The 20,916-nt window shown below is 34.3% G+C and overlaps 1 protein-coding gene across 1 annotated transcript in view; it reads right to left on the bottom strand.

Annotated features, from left to right (window-relative positions):
* LOC113851297 (serine/threonine-protein kinase ATM) overlaps nucleotides 1–20,240 on the bottom strand; it is a 79,343-nt gene extending 59,103 nt beyond the window's left edge. The window contains exons 1-19 of the mRNA XM_027481764.1: nucleotides 19,952–20,240; nucleotides 19,291–19,399; nucleotides 19,025–19,168; nucleotides 14,324–14,485; nucleotides 14,026–14,221; nucleotides 13,523–13,639; nucleotides 13,348–13,435; nucleotides 12,782–12,885; nucleotides 9,279–9,377; nucleotides 8,555–8,675; nucleotides 7,918–7,933; nucleotides 7,538–7,620; nucleotides 6,882–6,923; nucleotides 6,742–6,812; nucleotides 5,984–6,032; nucleotides 1,919–1,990; nucleotides 1,282–1,437; nucleotides 1,100–1,189; nucleotides 839–1,026 (exon numbers count right to left, since the gene is read on the bottom strand). Coding sequence (XP_027337565.1) covers nucleotides 839–1,026; nucleotides 1,100–1,189; nucleotides 1,282–1,437; nucleotides 1,919–1,990; nucleotides 5,984–6,032; nucleotides 6,742–6,812; nucleotides 6,882–6,923; nucleotides 7,538–7,620; nucleotides 7,918–7,933; nucleotides 8,555–8,675; nucleotides 9,279–9,377; nucleotides 12,782–12,885; nucleotides 13,348–13,435; nucleotides 13,523–13,639; nucleotides 14,026–14,221; nucleotides 14,324–14,485; nucleotides 19,025–19,168; nucleotides 19,291–19,399; nucleotides 19,952–20,026 — 1,982 coding nt within the window. The 5' untranslated portion in view covers nucleotides 20,027–20,240. The remainder of the gene's footprint in view (nucleotides 1–838; nucleotides 1,027–1,099; nucleotides 1,190–1,281; nucleotides 1,438–1,918; nucleotides 1,991–5,983; nucleotides 6,033–6,741; nucleotides 6,813–6,881; nucleotides 6,924–7,537; nucleotides 7,621–7,917; nucleotides 7,934–8,554; nucleotides 8,676–9,278; nucleotides 9,378–12,781; nucleotides 12,886–13,347; nucleotides 13,436–13,522; nucleotides 13,640–14,025; nucleotides 14,222–14,323; nucleotides 14,486–19,024; nucleotides 19,169–19,290; nucleotides 19,400–19,951) is intronic.
* Between the last annotated feature and the right edge of the window lie 676 nt (nucleotides 20,241–20,916).

Raw genomic sequence — 20,916 nt, 5'->3', positions numbered from 1 at the left:
TTTAAATACAATAAAAAACTCTCTAAACCAGAATTATATTCTGGGTTTCTATCAGAAGTTGAGGGAGAAGGTGATCCATAAAATCCTTACGGTGCTATGCATTCTAAAGGTGATCAAACAAAACAGAATTAGATCTCTTCTTTGTGAGGCAGAATGTGATCATTAAGCAGCTACCTTCATCCAAAGGATCAGTATGCAGATATTTTCACTACCCGTATGTTTGGATAAAAGGCAACAAAATGAGGGGACAGAAAATTTTGAAATTTGAATTAAAGAGAAAATTTTGAAATTTTGTTTCTGAAGTTACTTTTCTCTCCTTTTTCTCTTCATTTTATCTTTAATCAAATAAAAGAAAATCCATAATTATCCATACTTCTTTCCTCTCTATTTTCTTTCCTCTTATCCATATCTCTACTTGAGCAGTATTTTTGTAGCTAGTCTTCTAAACTATGATTGTTCAGTTCAGAAATAATCTATTCAGTTACAGAACTGTCCCTCAACATTCCATCCTAAAGTATCATAAAAGTGCTATAACATTCCATTCAAGTAATGTAAAGCAGAAAACCAGAACTGTCCCTCAAACTGTTCACCCACATCAACACCAACTCCAACAACCATAGGAACAATTTACATCATAACTTGTACGCTTAGTTTTACCAATTTCTTCATCATACTAAAGAATACTAATGACATGGTGGAACAAAGCAATAGCAATAGGAAAACATATAAGAAAGCAATTAATAGTTCTACAAGACTACATCCATTCTGCAAACACATACACCATTACTTTAGTACAAAAACAATAAAAAAAAAAAAGGATGACCAAAATGTGACTAACCTTGTGACAGAAGCACCATAAAGAATGTTAGACAAGAGCGAACATATCAAGAAAATATCAGACAAATGCCTCTTGTTAATCTCCTCCTCCACCAAAACTCCAAGAATATAAGTTTCCATTTCATGCAAAAGCTGATCACTTATTTCCCGGGGAACCCGAACATGTGGCCATATTTGCAGTTGGGAAACCTGAAAAATTTTAATTGCCTTAACTAAAATTATGAATGCTAACACACACACTTCTTTAAGTGAATCACCAAACCTCAACTTTAGAAATCTTGTCAATTTCTGTCACAACTTCCACAGAGCAATCTAAAAACTCAAGGACACATCGGTGTTTAGGGTCTTCAAACTACAGTTAACATTACAATTTAGTTTCTTAGTGATAGTTTCATGAAAACTATTAGATCAAAATAGTTTTGGGCAGGAGTGACTACGCTGTACCTTATGAGAGTCATCTTGAGTGACAACGACATCAAAAGAGTTGGGAACTAGAGGATGTTCTTTGAAGCATTGAGTAAAAGGAACACAACCTACACAAAGTGCATACATAGCACTAGGAATAAACAAAACCATCTGCTCATTCAACAATGAATGACCCTGCATAATGTTGAACAAAAATAAATGAAACTAAGAGTGCCTTTGATTTCTGTTTTCAAAAAATAAAAACATTTGTTTGATTGGGTCTGTTTTAAGTTAAAGTTCTAAAAATTATTTCCTGACATAAAAACTGAAATCTAAAACAGCTGTTAGTCTGTTTTCAAAAGCATTTTTCTGTGTTTTTCATTTGTGCAGTGGCATGCTTGTAATTATGCCATTTCAATAATGGCAATCTTGTAATGAAATCACTAGGGAAGAAGAAAAGAAAGTAACATGACAGATATCAAAAAACGGAGTCATCAAGTGGCTTTTCCTTTTCATTTCTTGTTACAAACAAATTTTTAAAATAGTTTTTTAAAATCACCAATGTGTTCCCCACATGTTTGGGTTTGTCCATTAGATTTGTCACCGCCATATTTTTCTTAATACAAATGTCAAAGGATTAAAACATTTAGCTCATAAAAATTTTAGGTAAGCACACCTTCAAACTAAGATGACACAAAGTTGCTCTCAAAAGGATTTTCCTCAGACGCAAAATATCTTGGAGGTCAGCCTGCAAGTTATGGGACAGTAAATTAAATACAAAAGTGGCTTAGAACAGAAATATTTTTCACTTTTACCCAAAAAAGGTCTGAAATCACCCACACACATATTTGCAAAGCATCGTCTTTAATATGTAACAAGAAATAAAAAATGTCACCAAGAGTACTATAAGAGTAGAAGTAGAAATGAAACATACAACTTGGTGGTATTAGTTTTGTATTTCGGTTGTATTAGTTTTTCTCTTTTCTGGCATTCTGTTTTAAGCTAGAACTAATCTCACAGATTAGTTATTAGTTAGTTACAGAATCTGTTATGACAACTCTGTTTTGTCATGGTTGTTAGAACTCAACTCCAACTATATTATATCTCTGTAACTGATTCAAAACTAAGATTTCAGAATAATTTTGGAAAAACTCTTAACAGAGTTTCTTTTCTTCTCTCTCCCTCTTCCTTTTATTCCTTTCTTGCATTCTTTTATGGCATCAGAGGTTAGTTTCAATCCTTAGTTTTTCTCATGGCTTCCGCACCTAATGATGGCACTTGCCCACTGCCTCCCACGCCGCCCACACCGCCAGCTGCTCCATTACCTGTTTCAACGATGTTTTCCCATACCATCACTAGTAAGCTCACTAATTCGAATTACCTTCTCTGGCGCTCGCAGGTTCAGCCAATCATCAAAGGCCATGATGGCCTACTCAGTTACATTCTTGCTCTACAAATTCCTCAAAAGTTTGCTATGGTCAAGGATTGGGATCACAATATTCTTACACCTGAATATCAGTTCTGGGAGCAACAGGATCAGTTTCTCCTTTCATTGCTTCAGTCAACAATCTCTTAATTGATGAGCCTCCATATCAATGAAGTGAGTGAGCAGCATCTAGCGCAACAGCAATGCAAAAGTGAGGGAAACAGAGTTTCAGAATAGGCTAGATCGATTTTAGGGTTTGGAGGGCCTTTTGAACTAACTGGGTCAGAAAATGGAATGTGAATCATTGTCTCAAAAATCAGGTTTTTAAATGCAGTGGGATGGACCGTGCCTACCAAACCTACAATTTAGCACAGTAATCCCATACAATTTCACCTATTTCCGATTCTATTTACAGGTCAGCACAGGCTAAGGGTCCACAATCGTGCATTTCTATGTGTCAGCTCGCAAATTTAATTACCATGACTAAAGCTTGCGCCATTTTTCAGTTGTATATGTACTCATCACATATAGCAAAGATGTGAACTTCCAACAAAATTAATATCTTAAATTACCAACTCCTTCATCGACTCAATTCAGAAAGCTGGAGAAGGTAAAAGGTTTGACCTATATCAAACTACTGTTGAACATAATATATGTGATGTTATGAGAATCCATTACATTGATCAGCTGTCAAACATGTATTGCTTCCTGGTAATACATGCTAGACTACAGTTATTATGAGAACTAATAACCAATAAATTGTCAACAGATCAAAGGTGCCAGTACCTAGGCAAAAGAGTTGCATACCAGTGACCCTATATATTCAGGAATTAACCAAATCAGGATTAAGATATCAAATAAATAATTAAATTGATATGTAAATAAAATAACTTCAAAATACTTTTTTATTTAATTGACAGGGTATTGGAATGTATTTGTGTTGTATATTGAATGCATATTTTCTGAAAATAAATAACATAATTAGGATTTGACTTAATATTTTCCTAATTTCCCATTTTGCTAATATGTAGATATTGTGAATCACATAGATATTATAAATCATGCTGAAGGTTTCCTCAAGCAATTCAGAAATCCTTTGATATATTTCAAGTTGGTATTAGAGTTTGCATGTTCTGGTCCTGAACATCAAAACCACAAAACCGAAATATAACACCCATAATTGGATCCTATTTGAACACCTCCATTCATCCAAGTGAAGACTTGATGTGTCAGACACACCTCAATGGGGGGTCCACTTAAAAAGTTTTTTTTAATGGCTTGGACACTTAACCAACACCTTTGATGTGTGCATAAATGACACAATTCTTGTTGATATCGACATCCAAATCTAACATATTCACACATTTTACTAGTCTTTAGCATTGAATTTCCTTTTTAGTTCAGATAACTGTTCACTTTTGTACTTCTGCATGTAGATGAAGGTTGGGAGCTATTTTGAAGCCAAAAGAGGGAGAACTAAACTGTCCAAATAAGTCCATCAAACACTTGTGGATGCGCCCATGGTTGTGATAAAGTTTCAGGTTAAAAGCCTTCAAAAATGGACATCTAAAGAGCTACACACACAGTCTGGAAATTTTCAAAGTTGTGGTTCAAGATGCCTCAGGAAGCATCAGGAAAGCAAAGTCATAAAGTTCCACATCACCTATCAAAAACTTCATAAACATGGATTGCACTGCCTGGACACAATTTTACCTGTTTTTAATCAATTTTAAGGGTGTTTTACAAACCTGTTTACAAATAGAAATGAGGGCCACAGAACCAGGGGAAGACAGCTAGGGATTAGAGTGGAAAGATAAGAAAAAATTTTGGGAGATCTATCTATCACTTTTTAGAACAAGGCTTGCAAAGTGCTTGTATTCAGAAAAATGAGCCTCTCTTAGAAGCAAAATCTTGACATGACTAATTTTGTTGGTCAAGTGTAGGATGCAGTAGAGGATTTGAAAATGGATTTGCTGGTTGATATCATCATGGCCTGTCAAACGATCTAGAGAACTAGTATGAACTACTAGTTTTGTGTGCCAAGCAGTTGACTGAGCATGTTCAAGACCAAATTCATTGTGAAGATGTCCCGAGTAAAATCTCACCACTCATCCTTTGAGGGTTCCTCCACCAAAATCTCCAAACTCCCACTTCAACACAACTAGCATGTCAACCATGGTAACTACCTTGGTATCCTTTGGCGAACATAGAGCTCTTGGTAGCAAAGGAGGTCAATGGGGTCATGGAGACTGTGGAAGCCATCTCCATTGCACTTGTTGTAGACAATAGAGCCATATGCAAGAGACTTGTTATTCTCTTCATGGATTTCCAGAGATCATTGTATGGGATAGACAATTGGCATAAGACCAGAATCAGATGGACTTTACCACCTGAAGTCAACTCCTCCTACAGTGTGTGCTGCATCAGACTCTCCCAGTCTTGCACAACATCCAGGTAGTCCCAATTTTTAAAACTTCAGCAAATGATTCCCAGTCTTGCAAAATTAAAGTCATTAAAATGAGAATCATGTCAACTTGGCAAACATATTCCCACTTCCTTTATATTCCAAGTCAGGTCAAGAGTCAAAGTCTTCTTGTCATACTTTCAGATATTTGGGGACCAAGCCATGTCTACTCATTCAGGGCTTGAGTATATTGTTACCAATATTGATGGGTTTTCATACTGTACTTGGTTATTTCTAATGAAAGAGCATTCTATGTGATTGTCAATATTCAAGTCTTTCTACAATAAAATTCAGAAACAGTTTGGAAATTCAGAAGGGTTTTACATAGTTACAATGGAAAAGAATACTTTTCCAGAGGCTTGACATCATTTATGTTTTCTCATGATATTTTTCATCAACAGTGTCTTCACACACACCCAACAAAACAGTGACCAAACAACTCATACTTTGTGGTTACAAGTAAATGTCCTTACATTATGGGACTAATAGTGTGTTAATTTCATGTTATTCAGTCAAATATATCACATCTTCAGCTGTCAATAATCAAGTTCCCCATCCACTGTTAACCCCCAAAAGACCCTTATATCATGCTCCTCCTTGTGTTTTGGGGGTAATTATTCTGATAATGACCTTTATCTGGGAAGTCTCCTCATGCTATTAAAGGTTCCTGGCTATTCCAGCTCCAGATTGCAAAAGGTATACCATTGTTATTGTCCTGTCACTGACTCACTGATGACTGCTGATGTCAATTCTATATAAAATTAAGCTTATAAGCAAATTATTAACCTAACATAAAAAGTATATTGATGACATAATAAAAGAAAAAGTACAATGCTTCCTTAGCAACTTACATGGGAATTTTTCCGTGAAAAGTAACATAAGAAGAAATACAAGATGGGTCTGCAAAAAAAGCAAATCATGAGCTAAATAAGAATGCAGTAACAATATTGTGTTTGTAACACTTTTCAAATTCAAAATAGAAACAAACAATAATAGGAAAGGGAAAGCCATAAAGCTAAAAGTAATGAATTCATAACTTTTAGTTGATGCCTTTCCTTGGTATTATGGCTTCCCAACTTCAATAAAAGCTTCACAATAAACTACTTATTTCACTTCAATCAAAACCTACAGCATAAACAATCCACATTGAAAGGGAAGCTACTATCCTCTTTCATGGGAAGTTAGTCCATGTGTTTAGATGTTAGACTGATCCTATGTTATAAAATACACAAATAATATGTCACAACTGGCAGGATAGTTCAAAGGGTTTGCTGCGTTTGCAGATGGGTTTATCTTTTTTGTATTTAATCACTATCTATGATTAATGTCTAAATTAAAAACATACAGCAATTAATTCATCAGAAATATCTATCATGAAACAACCAAATTTCTCAGTGCCGTCATTCTAAATAATAATGAAAAAAGGATCAAGGTATTCTATAATCCATTGAAATTTGAGCAAACTTGAGCTCCAACTAATTCTTTGATATGAGTGCAGTTAGGTATGATGGAATTTATTCACTAACTCAAACAATATACTATCATTTATTCAGTAACAATATTAATACCATATTTTCTATGTGATGCAATCAAGGTAAAAGACACTTACACTGAAGTTGGTCTTTTGAAAAACTGAAGATCCCACACATCTTGAGGTATAACACATGTATTTACTAAATCCTGAATAGAAGCATGTGATGTAAGATTTAATATTAACAGCATTCTCAACTTGTAAAGTCTGTAACTCACATTTGAAGTTATACTACTAAGCAGCACCAAAGCAGCATCCACCTGCATCAGTGTGTTTTTATCAAATTAAAATGGAAACTTTAGCAGATATAACCAAGAGAGAAACAATTTCTAGTTTATCCCATAATATTAATAATAAAGCTTAAATAAGGTTTTGGTCATTTCAAAATCCGTCATTTCCCCCTTTCTCTCCTTTAATTTTTTTCAATCTAGCCCCTCAAAAACTTTTCTTCATTTCCATTTATTCCCTTTTATAGTGATCTGTTAATTTACTTCACTATTTGCTTACACAGATGAAATGTGTCATTAGCAGCAACATATTTTCGAATGAAATTTTAAGTTATAAGGTTAGGATTTTTTAAATCTAAATTTAAGAATATTAAGGAAATGAAGGTGTGGATATTATATAATCATCTACTTCAACTCCGTGTCATATTATATAAGCAAAAAGGTTACATAGGCAGATAACAACTGTCTTAACTGAAAATTTGAACCATTCTTTTCCTTTATATATATATATGACCCAATTCTTGGTGGGAATGACCCTTGGTTAATACAATACTAAATAACAAATATATCTGCAAGGACTAAGTTGATACCCATCCAAAAATTTACTTAAAATTGGAAGCATAGTTCTGTGAAGAAAAAAAACTTACAAGAGCATTTATATTGCTAAAAATTGGTAACCCATGCACAATAGTACTCCATAATAGTTGCCAATTATTGATGAACTGCAAAATTTAGTTTCATCAAAACAATGCACACTTTAGGAAGAAAATATCAATCTCGAGAAGTGACAGGGATAGACAATTGCCAAGAACAGCCTTTACAAAGTAATGAATTTTAATGACAGAACGGTTAAAATCAAGTGACTGCTAAGGGATACATTCTTTTTAATCAATAGCCATGCAAAGTAATCAAATCTAGTGACAAACCTGTTAAATTCAGTGACTGCAAAGAAATACATCTGTTTTAAATCAAACATTGAGTTCCAGTCCAATGAATGATTATTGAAAAAATTCAATTAGCATAAATCAGACACAGAAAGCCAGCTCTTGTCTATACCTTACTTTGTTGTACCCTTAAAAATTAATATTAAGTAAATTTCTTGACATTGCTTGTTTTATTGATTACTGTAATCCATCCATAAAAGTCTTCCCAGTTCATCAAATAGCCAACAAAAATAATATTATCTGTTCCAATTTATCCTCCATAAAATTCAATATGGGCAGCAAAATCACAATGAATGAGGATAAGATAATCTCCATAACCAAGAAACAAAGGAAGGGAGAGGCATGTTAATTGAAAATACACCCCCCAATGGCATTTTTACATGTTGATCTTCCATCATCAACACTAACTATTATATTTTTAGCTTTAGAATTTGTAGTGTGCATGCATCAAAGAACTAGTGAAAATGTGTGTGTGTGTACGGGGTTAGAGAGAGACCTCATTTAAGGTAGAAGACGGCATTGAGCACATTTGAAACATTGAATTTGGAAGCAACAAAACAGAAGAAAGTTCCTGCAAACTCCTTTAGATGCAATAGAACAGACATAAGTTCATACCCACAGTACCAATTTAAATAGACCAAAATGCCTTATATAATTTGAAAAATAGGAATAAACTCCTATAACTAATATTAACTGCACAAGAATTCCTGTCTTATTCACATGCATAGCACCAGAGACAATAAAATTGTATAAAGAGATCAGATTGTCAATAACAGCAACATACCTCAGAGTCCACAACAAGCCATCATAGATCCGATCAACATTTGCAGAGTTCAGGATTCTGCAGTATTATCTCCAATTTGTTAATAACAATGATCACAAACGTTCTTCCTAACAAACAAAGATGTGATATACATGGATAACCAGATATTCAATTCAATTCATGAAAAAGGTAGTTCGGTGTTTGAAGAAAGTCTACATTACAACCAAAACATTATATAGCATTAGTTGTCTCTCCAAGCATGCACAATATTCCCACAGATAATGTTTTTTCTTTTTTTGTTATTAAAAAAAACTTGAGTATCAGAGAAAAAAATAGAGGAAGGGAGAGAAAGAAGTACATGAATTAAAAAATTTATAAGCAAAGAATCTATTAAGACCGAAGTGAAAGATACAAATGTAAGAGGATAAAAATCCTCCAGAATTAAAATTGTTACAACCAAAAATAAAATAAAAAAACAAAGATCAAGAAACAAAGTGCATGAATAAAAATGCAGAGAACAAGAAATTATGAATCACAACATCCAGATCCACTCATTTCTATGCAGTATTTTGAGCTCAAATCCACCTATAATTTTGAATAAGACAGTTTCATAGACAGCCAACATCAAAACAAATGACCATAGTAATTGTTCCTTTGTTTACCCCACCAATCCTAAAATACCTGTCAAAGCTCATACATATGCCTTCAAACCAGTAGAGAAACAGATCTTTGCAAATGCGAGTATGGTAGTTTCGAGTGAAGGAACAAAAGGCAGCATTCCTGTAGCATAGATCTTTCATCAGATTTTGGCATGAAGATGTTTAATGTAAATAATATCTATTAATAGTACAAAACATGACAAAATTGAAGTCTGTGTTAAGCTATCAGAAGATCCTTTCAAGGACATTACTATAGAATACAGATTCCAAGATGTTAGAGTACAAGTGTACAACTCATATTAATTGTTCTGTTAGAGTAGTTACCTGTATCTTTCTGATTAGTTAGTTTGACAATGACACGTGTATCAATTGCTCCCTATATAAAGGAGTCACCTTATTGTAAATCCTTGAGTCAATAATAATAATAATAAATCACTTCAGAAAAATCCTCCTCCTACCTCTGTCACCACCACACACAACTGTGCCACACCAATTCAGTGGTTCCACTCAATTTGCATCCACCAATTTCATCCGCTGCACCTACTATCAATGTTGTGAAAATCACAATCAAGACCATAAGATTGCATCCTGCGCTTAGGCCTCAATGACCTTAATCGCATGTGAGATTGAAATCTGTTGGGATTGCAGTGAATTGAGATATTTTTCCCTAAGATCATAGGATCTATGATTAGATTCGATCTTCATTTTCGGGTTGGATATAATGACCCAGTTAGAAAAGCACTTGTTTTCCATCATCTTTTTACCCAATTTTCGTATTGGAACCCTAGTCTCGTGCTGCAACACCTTCCTTTGTGTTCTCCGTTTTGAAACCTAGTTCATGCCTCTCTCTGTATGGGTACTTCGTGTGACAAGGGGATTGTTCTTTGCATGGGTCCTTGCTGCAACAATGTGTTGCTCTCTGTGTGGGTGTTTGGTGCAACGAGTTAGTTGCTCTCTAGGAGGGTGTTTTATTCAACAATTTGGTTCACGCTCTGTCTTCCATTCTTCCGTATTGCATCTTGCAAGCTTCTATTTGCTTTGTTCTCTCTGTCTACTGTGCTGCAGTTTCAGCTCGTGACTGTTGTGAGGTGCATTGCGACTGCACCTGTCATTTTTGTGTTTTGTTCCCCGCAAGACTACAACTACAAGTGGTATGTTGTGTTCTATTTTTTGTTCTCTGCATTCTGCAATATTTTGTGATTGGGCTCATGGCTTCAATACTGATACTACTAGGAATGAGGTTGGTGGCAGTGGAAAAGGGAAGGAAATTCAGTCAAGCGAAAATGCAAGGAGTGGGATTGTTGGTGGAACTGTGAGATCAAAACCAAACAAGAGTGTTGCTAGAAAAAGAAATGATGTGGCTTGGAATCATAGATTGTTGGTGGAACTGTGAGATCAAAACCAAACAAGAGTGTTGCTAGAAAAAGAAATGATGTGGCTTGAAATCATAGTGTTTCTATTTTTGGAGATGCTAGGAGAATTAAATATAAGTACTATGAAAATGAATATACTAGAGGCATTTATCGCTTCAAGCATTATTTGGCACAAAGAAAACAAAATGTTGGAGCTTGTAAAGCTGTCCTTGATGATGTTCGAAAACAAATGTGGATGGGACATTATTGTTGGATTGCAAGAAAGATTCATACTGAAAACAAACACACAGCAAGAGCTCGAAGGAGAAGTAACAAAAAATGACATTGGTGAATCTGAAAATGTACGGAAAAGGAAAATACAAGCTAGTATTGAGACTCTTGCAATCCTTTTCAAGAAAAGGGGAATGACCACCCAAGCTACAATCAAATCAATTTTTAAGCAAAGTTTGAGAGATGAAGGATGTTTAGATCATAGGTGTCAATAGCACGTGATTGCAGCGCGATAGCGGTGGTGCGTGGCGAAGCCGCCTTTGACCGCTACAGATCTGGGATCGCAGTGTGTTTTTGCTATTGTGGCCATCGAAACCAATGGCAGCTGTATTTGCAGCCCAAATCGTGGCCATTCGCGGCACAATAGTGCCATCACAGGGAAAGATATTAACTTTCCTTTTCTACCCTCAAAGTGAAGGAATTTTTGGATTTTTTTAGGGGTAAAAAAAACTTTTAATATTTAAGTAATAAGGTGATTTTTCCTTTTTACCCTTATGATGACACAATCTTTAGGTTTTTTATGGACAAAATAGTCTTCTCAATTTTCAGACCTAACCCCACTTTTCCTGGGTTTTCTTCTTTCTTTATCTCTTCGACACCACTTCCTCCCATCTCTATTGCTCTTCTGCTTTGCAACTAGAGACACATGACGACACCCCCCTTTTTCTACACTGTTTTTCTTCTCTCCCTTCTCTGTTCGACACTCCCTCCTCCCATCTATATCTCGTTTCTGCTTTGCAACAATCTCCAATCCAGCAGAGTCACTCATTTAGGATGACTTCTTTGGCAAAAGCCACTTCCTTTCTTCTCTCTATTCGATGATTCTACAGTCCTACCTCTGTTCTGTTATGCTATTTATGCATATTTGTTTAGCATTATTATATACATAATTATCTGCATGTGTATATATTTTATATCCATAAGAAAAACTTTAAAATAGCGGCAATCCTGCTATGCGCTATCCCGAAATTGAGTTTTGAGGGTCGTCCGCTACACCCCGCTATCTGAGATTAACAACTGTGGTTTAGATATTGCTTCATTTTTCTACAACAATGCAATACATTTCAATGTTATCAACAGTGAAGAGTTTAAAAGGATGTGTAACTTAATTGCTCAACATGATATTAGATTTAGGTCGTCATCCTCCCATGAGATTTAGATAAAATACTAGAAGCAAAAGGTTGAGGAGACAAACAAGGCTTTGGAAAATCACAGAGCTTATTAGAAGAAAACCAAATACACCATAATGACTAGTGGATGAACTGATAGGAGAAGGAGGATGATTGTACTTGCTTTTTTGGTAAATAGTCTTGCAAGAACTGTGTTTTTTAATTTTCAAGATAATAGATGAGGTTGTTGAAGAAGTTGGACAAGAAAATATGGTGCAAATTGTGGCAGACAATGCTACAAATTACAAGGCAGTATGAAAAATTTTAATGGAGAAAAGGAAAAGGCTTTATTGGACACCTTGTGTTGTGCATAGCATTGATCTTATGTTGGAGAATTTTGAGAAAAAGATACCATTACATGAAGAAACAACTGTAAGCAGTAATAATATCTCAACTTACATCCATTCTAGGAGGACTAGATATAATTATGAAATTAAAAAAATCACAACTTACAAAGGTGAAAATATGGAGAATACTCAACGCCAAAACAAAAGTGTGCTGATAGAATAATGAACTAAGATAGAAATTTTAAAAAAAATTGTCTTCATAATAGAATGACTACTATTATAGGACAAAAGAGAAAAGCAGTACAAAACATAAGGATGATAAAAATCAGTAATTAACAGAGGCACAAAAAATTAATAGTTGTTGACTTTATCGCATACTACAGAATGTGCTTTGCAGTGCATCCCTCAAATTAGAGTATAAATTACCATAGCCATTTGCCTTTCATGAGTGCCTCCCTCAGAATCACAGCAGCAGGCTCCCTCTTAACCCGTTTTTCACCTAATGAAGCTCTGGTAGTAGTCACACAGGCCTGAGGAATAAAAATTAGGGAAAATTAATCAGAAATATGAAAATTTTTATAGGGGAAAAAAGAAATAAAACTAGTGTGTACACTAAATCACCAAAAATAAAATAACTATATTCACAATGTATAAACATTACTTGGAAACCATGTACATTAACTCTATAGATGGCCGAAATGGCAACATTCTAATAAATGAAAAAATAATAGAAGCTCGAAGAAAATCTGCAAATCTAAATGGATTGTCCCAACAAGAAAAGGAAATGTTGCAATAGAGAAAAGGGGGCTAGTAAAACTAGAGAGTAGGGAGAGATAAGGATAAGAAAAACCACGAAAATTTTATGTTATTAACTAATTATATCAGAATCAATCAACATAACAGCAGAAAGAAGATAAACAAATTGTCGAGATTTGAGAACAGAATCTTAAATACTAAATCCAGGAATCAGCAATTGAGTTTCTAGCAACTACCCTATAAAATAGAACTGCGGCAAGTTCCACCAATCCACACTGTGAGCTACTCAAAGCTCCTAGTTTATCATCTTTATTTCCATCACCCCTGGGTAGAAAGTTCATTGAGATCATGATAATGAACCAGAAGATTCATCATTAAAAGTACAAAATAGATAACATTAGAAACATTTACCGCGGTATTGAAGTACTTGACAAGCTACCCTGATCAAGATCCTTGCAAATCACATCCAAAAGTTGTTCTACCAATAAACACCTATCAGCAGCACCTCTCATTAAATTTAACTGTATCCTTGCATAGAACACAAGTGAATCCTGCAACAGAAATATTAATACAGCAATTTGAAAAAAGTTGGAAACAATTTATAAGTTTAATATGGTATTTTGCTTTAGAATGAAACTGTAAGAAAACCTTAAGAACTCGATCATGTGTAGTCAGCCAACAGCGGAACACAAACTGCTGGATGGCATTATGAATCTCCAACAACTGAAAGCTCAAATTTGGACCATCATTTAACAAATATGTATTGATACACTCAACAAGCTTGCGTGATATCTTCCCCTCTTCCCTGGAATAAGAAACCAAAAAACAAGGTGATATTGGAGTCCAGCATACTATAATCATAGCAAATAGCGTGAGAGAGAGAGAGATAAACAATGAATTGTAGTAAGAAATACCTGACAAATGAACAGATCCTAACAAACCCCTTAACAATGTCTTCTCTTACACTATCAGGGTAGTCTCCAGGAGGATATTTTAAAAGAGAATGAAGTGTCAAGATATAGCGGAAGACCTCCTCCTTGGAAGTACAATGACTAATATTTTTTTCATTCAAACTGGCTTCAACTTTCTCAATGTACAGAGACACCAAGTCTATCCAAAAGAATGTGATTAGAAAAGGGGACAGAAATATTGAAACAGGAAGTGTTGAAGAGATTTGGGGATGGTGCAAGGCTTAAGTTTATAAAAACTTACTGCAGTAAATGCGCTTCCTCATCTGGAAACTATAATCCCTAACTGACAATAGATGACGGAGGATGATACCATATTCTGACTGAAAGCTTGGAACATTGCTCAGGACATCCCAAGCATGATTAAAAAGTGGTTTAACCACAGATGACAAAGGTAACATTTTGCCTAAAAAAAGGGGGAAAAACATATAACTTAAGTTCACAGCATAAAATTCATAGATGAAGTTCTCATTTTTCTTTGTAGAATTATAGGAAAGTACTTACAAAATATAACAAAATAAAGCCTCAAAAGTATATGCACTCTTATTAAAAGATAAATATTTATGTTATTTTCACACAATCAATAGAAAATGCATGTTAACACTAACGAGTGCTACAATAAATATTTTTAAAAAATTACAAAAATAAAGGAATTCATGATAAAAAAAAATGTACCAGGAAAAGGCAACAAACACACAGTGGTTATTTAACCCAATATATTATATATAATAACCACTTCATGTGGTTATTTTTCCTTCAATATAAATATTTTACTAGGGAGTACATGATTTGAAATTTTCCTAAAATTTTAGAGGCAATTCAGAGAACATTCAGTACTTTTCAATGGTACTATACCACTTGTCATTTAAACAGATTTAATTTTACTTTGTTTTCACATCAACATGTTAGTGTTAGTGTATATTAGCAAAGCTTCTGTAACTATCTAGCTTCTAGGTGTTTCAGTTGTAACAAACTTTCTGTTATGTTATGCTAGTTGAACAGCTAAGACTAGTGAACTCTATATAAGGCTGTCTTTGTATCATTTGGTTAACAACTCAATACATACAAAAAAATTAAATTCTCCTTAATCTTCTCTCTCTCTCTCTCTCTTTCCCATCTATGCCTATTAACGGTATCAAAAGCTTCTTCACAATCCTGATTCATGGTGGCACCAACCAATCCTTTCATTTTCACCAACACTGTTGCTTCACCATTGGCATCTTCCAAAGCTCCAACTGCGTTGTCACACACTATTTATGAGCATCTTGATGATAAAACTTCCTTCTCTAGAAACAGCAAGTTGAGGCAATGATTAAAGCTCATCATCTTCACCAATTTGTCATCAATCCTAAATTTTTGTCATGTTTTCTCAAAGAAGATTGGAAAATTGGCAAAATCAATGAGAACTATCAACGACAGAAGCAACATGATCAATTGCTCTTCTCATGACTTCTTTCATCTTTGTCTGAAACAATTCTCACTCGAGTCGTTGGTTGTACACATTCATGGCAACTGTGGGATGAGATTCACAAATTCTTCCATTCTCAAAGCTGTGCTAACTGCTAAGGCACATCAATTGCAATCTGAAATCCAAACTGCAAAGAAAGGTACTCGATGTATTTCAGAATATCTACTTCAAATTAAAACAATTGTTGATTCTGTAGTAACAATTGGAGATTATGTTCTGCCACGCGATCATATTGATGCAATATTGGATGGTCTTCTTGCAGATTACAATGTCTTTGTGACATCTATTACTAGTTGTCTTGAACCATATACTGCAAATGAACTCAAAGCCATAATTTTTGCTCATGAGATTCGTCTTGAAAAGAATCGTCAAGCCTCTGTATCTGATATGTTTTCTGTAAATGTGGCACAAGCTGGTAATGGTTCAAACCCGATTAGTGTGCCTAATAGCGACAACACCACAAATGTCTCTTTAAATCCTTTTGGCTTTAATTATTCATAATAAGCACTTATGCATAAAACAGAAATTAATTTTCAAACAGCTTGTTGCTTAGGCAAAGCTCATCATTTGCCTTCAATCCAATCTACTACTATGTATAATGAACTATTAGAACTGATTTTCAATGATTTATGGGGTTCAACCCCATTTCTACACTGTGAAAGATACTCATAGTACATCACATTTGTGGATGCTAAATGGTTACACCCAAAACATGGTTGTACTTTGATAGGACTGGTATAGAATACAGAAAAATAGTTCTTGAAATTTTATTGAAGAACCCTAATTCCCAAACCAATATCATGTAGATAGAAATTCAGAACATAGGCAGAATTTGTACACTTAGTATTCCCAATTATCAATTACAAAAAAACATATGCAACACTAATTTCATCACATGCTATTTATACAGAAACTTAATACAGAAAATTACCCTTCCATTTCTTCCTATGGTATACCTTTCTGAACCTATCATACTTATAAACAAATCTGAAGCTTTACCTACGTTTCAAAAATTCAAAATTATGGTAGAAGTTCAACTTTCTAAGTCAATTTAAACTGACATGTGTGGAGAATTTTGACCTTTTTCAAAGTTGCTTGTTGATTTTAGCATCATTCATCAGGTGATTTGTCCACATACACATCATCAAAATGGTGCTGTAGAACGAAAACACCATCACATTGTTGAGATGGTACTCACAATTGTCTCATATGACATATGCCTCTATAACATTCATGTTCTAGGACCATCCATACATTGCAGTTCACCTGATCAACTGACTGCCTTCTCAAGGGATTGATCAAGATGTGTCATTCACCAAGTTATTTCACAAGGAACCTGATTATCTCTCTCTCTCTTCACACTTTTGGCTGTGCATGTTACCCATTTATTCATCCATACAATCAAAACAATTTAGCTTTTCAATGTAATACATTGGTTACTAAGACTTTCATCACAATTACAAATGTCTATCATCTGGTGGTAGACTTTACATCTCTAAAGATGTTCTTTTTAATGAATCCAGATTTCCCTAGTCATCTCTATTTCCAACTTATGAGTCCTCAACCTCTTCCATACAGATTAATCCCTCCTCTCCTTTAGTTGTAATTCATTATTATGATGTTGCTATGAGCCTTGCTACTTCAATTGATAATGCTGCACCTCCTGCTAATACAATTGATAATGCTAAGCCCCTTGCTGATGTTGTGCCTCTTACATCCATTATGGTTCCTATATCTGCTATCAGTTTCCAAACTGACTTACCTTCCAATCTAGCTCCTAAACCAACAACATTTCATCCAATCCTGATGCAATCCAAATCAGGAATCTACAAATTTTGCCTCCATCCTACTCTTACTTTTAACTCATGCAAAACCCGCCTTGGTTAAAGAAGCTGTATCTGATCCACAATGGCTCTCTGATATGCATGCTAACTACTCAACTCTTCTTGCCAACAATACTTGGACTCTAGTTCCTTTTCCACCTTACAGACAAGGGATTCACTATAAATGGGTGTTGTGTTTAGAGTAAAAGAAAACCTTGATAGCTCTACTAATCGATACAAGGCTCATCAAGTTGCGAAGGGTTTCCATCAGCAATATGGTTTTGACTCCACTGAAATGTTTTCCCATGTTGTCAAGCCTGTAAGAATACAAGTTATGTTTACTCTTGCCTTAAAAAATCAAATCACTTGATAGCTTGACATTAATAATGTCTTCCACAATGGACAATTAGAAGAAGTATAGGCTCAACCTCCAGATTTTGTAATTGATAACACATGATCCTCATCTTGTTTTTTGCTAAGTTTTTAATTCATATATTTTGTCCTACTTCTACTCAGCCTGAAAACCTTTAAATTCTAAAGTCTCCCTTTATAACTCAAGTGTAGCATTAACCTCTTCTTTTAAATCCTCAACCAACACTATGTCATTCGCAAAGAGCATGCACTTAGGGATAATCTTTTGTATGTCACTTTGCTTGATTCAGCAACTAGTCAGTGGCTTTATTTTACTATCTCAAACGAAACATGTGCTTGATCTACTAGCCAACGCCAACATGTCTACTGCTAAAGGCCTTAATACATCCATGATTGGTTGATCAAAACCATCTAAGTTTGGTTCAGACTAGTTTGAAGACCCAAGTCTTTATATCGTTAGTGCTCTTCAGTGTGCTATAGTCATCCAACTTAAAACCTCAGTGTTAACAAGGCCTGTCAATTTCTCTCAACCCCTTGAGAGTCACTTGAAACTAGTTAAATGGATCCTTAGATATCTTCAAGGCACAATTACTTATGGCCAACACTTTCAGCCTGTTTCTTGTTCAAGTCAGCCTGCTCTCTTCAACACAAACTTCAAGCAGTTGACCAATTTTCAAGTGCTCAAAGTACTTGAGTTTGAGGGGACGCTGTTAGTGTATATTAGTAAAGCCACTGTAAGTGACTAGCTTCTAAGTGTTTCAGTTGTAATAAACTTTCTATTATACTAGTTGTACAGCTAAAACTATTTAACTCTATATAAAGTTCTCTTTATATCATTCAGTTAATAATTCAATAGATACAAAAAGATTAAATTATAATTACTCTTTTATCTCTTTCTCTCTTTCCTTTCTCTGCCTATTAACACAACCACATTGAAACTAGCTATGTATCAGCTGAGTCAAGGAACAATCCATTGCATCCATTAACCACTAAGTAATAACATTAACTTGTTATAATTTAGGTTAAAATGTTAATTATGCAGTTCAAGTAGTCAAAACAATATTCATTTCTACCAATGGAAGTGTCTGAATAAGTCTACAGAATTAGCAGTGAGGATTTTACTACTAATGCAGGTTGGATGATAATTTCACAAAGAAAGATTTTTAGGTAAGGGCAACCAAAGATATAGTGTATAGGTCCTTGCTTTAAGTCCCTAGAAACAGTGGCATCATGTGAGTGACTAAGAATAAGCTTGCAATACACTAAACTACCTCCAACTGACCTGAACACTTAGCATCTTCCGCTCGCTGCACAACAATTCTAAGAGTCTTCGCATATATCATTTTTGGATTTCTCCGCTTACTTGAGGATATTTCCAATGATGCAGATTGAATAAGTAAAGAAATAAGAAAAGGCCACGTTTCAGCTGCCCAACAAAAATTTAAAATAAATAAACAAATCATGAGTATATACAACCTTGGCTTAGATAATCTTAAAAATATTGCATCAACCACTGCGTGTAAAATTTATTTTAAAAAATGATCTTACAGTGAGGAACTTCATCTGATCTAAGCGTTGCAGTATTCAGTCCAATAAACTTGCAGAAGCTATATGATCTTTCTCCTTCTAACCAAGTGTTTAACAACTTGATCCCTTCCTGTTAAATACAACACCAATACCACTAATTAGAATAGAACACACAGAGAAAATCCCAAAAATGAATAAAGATCACATGATTTAATCATAACACAGTATCATAAATAAATAGAAGAAATGAATCTACAATGACATCGATTTGGCAACCAGGCTAAATGTTATTCGTAAATTCACTGATTTTAGCCACGAAAATTGAAACATCACTTCATTAATCCTTTAAACTACTTAGCTTATAAATATTCTTTATAAAGAATGTTGCAATTTCTTTAGTAATAAAACATGAAAGACAAAAGGTAACAGCTATTGAATTAGATCATCCCTCTCTACTACTCTGGTTCAAATTACTTCAACTATTCGATGTACATATTTCTTCGTCGATATCGAAACAGTGATAGCTATATACTAGAAGGTCGTGGAGCATTGAGACGGAATGAAGAATTTCAACACTAAATTTGTAGCTACATGCATAACATTAACAGGAACAACAAAGGTTTCTGTTCCATTCGAAATCGCCAAATAGCGAGCGAGCAAAGGAAGAGAAAATGAAGGTTACTTCACGAGCTTTGGCTTTATCGGATGAGAGTTTTTCCACAATCTCTCGAACGTCTCTGGAAGTGACCGTTGCCATGGCTACGCACTCATCTAATCTAAGGAATGGATGTAGCACAGGGTTACCTGTCAGCTTAATGTAGGAGATAGGGTTTTAGGCGTTGAGAGAGATATGGCGGGAAAGGGAAGCGAAGGGTTTTCGATTCCGGAAAACCAGGGTTACACGTTTCAATAGTGAAGTGGACTATTTGACACTACGCCCAGATGGATCGTTTAGCAGGGTTGCCCACATGTATGATTCAATTTCAGTCACTAATAACTACAAAAACAAACCATTCAAATGCAACGAAATTGGTCATTTTCATCTTTATAACAAACAAGGCGTTAATGTCTGCATAATGTTTTAAAAATAGTTTTAAATTAAAAACTAAGGAAAAAAAAAACAACCCTGCTTTATCAATTTTACAAACATATATAGATATAGATAATCAATCCTCGTTATTTTATTTGCAATTACTTTTATAAATTTTAATAATTATAAATTTTAGTATAAATGCTAAAATACTAAATAATTATAACATGTATAAGAGAGAGAAAAAATTATAATTTGTTGATATCATATATTAAATTTAATTCATAAAATATAAAGTTAATCAATTCAACTATTGAATTATTGTATATTATTTTCATAATAAATTATATCAAAATTTACATAATTTACACATTTGTAGATATATTTAAAATTTAATATTCACTAATGTTTTAAAAATAACATGTTACACGTTGTAATAAAAGAATATGATGAAAAATCTTCAAATCAATGGTTAAATTAGTTAATATTTTATTTTATAAAAAATTATTAAATAGTGTGAATAACTAAACTTAATATCAATTAATGGTGTCAATGGATCTTGATTATATACATACACACATGTATGCAGAATATTGTTCTTTTATATACAAATGGAG

The sequence above is a fragment of the Abrus precatorius genome, unplaced genomic scaffold (assembly GCF_003935025.1).
Source record: "Abrus precatorius isolate BTA unplaced genomic scaffold, Abrus_2018 Scaffold10, whole genome shotgun sequence".
NCBI lineage: Eukaryota > Viridiplantae > Streptophyta > Magnoliopsida > Fabales > Fabaceae > Abrus > Abrus precatorius.
This window is presented reverse-complemented; position numbering and strand designations above follow the sequence as displayed.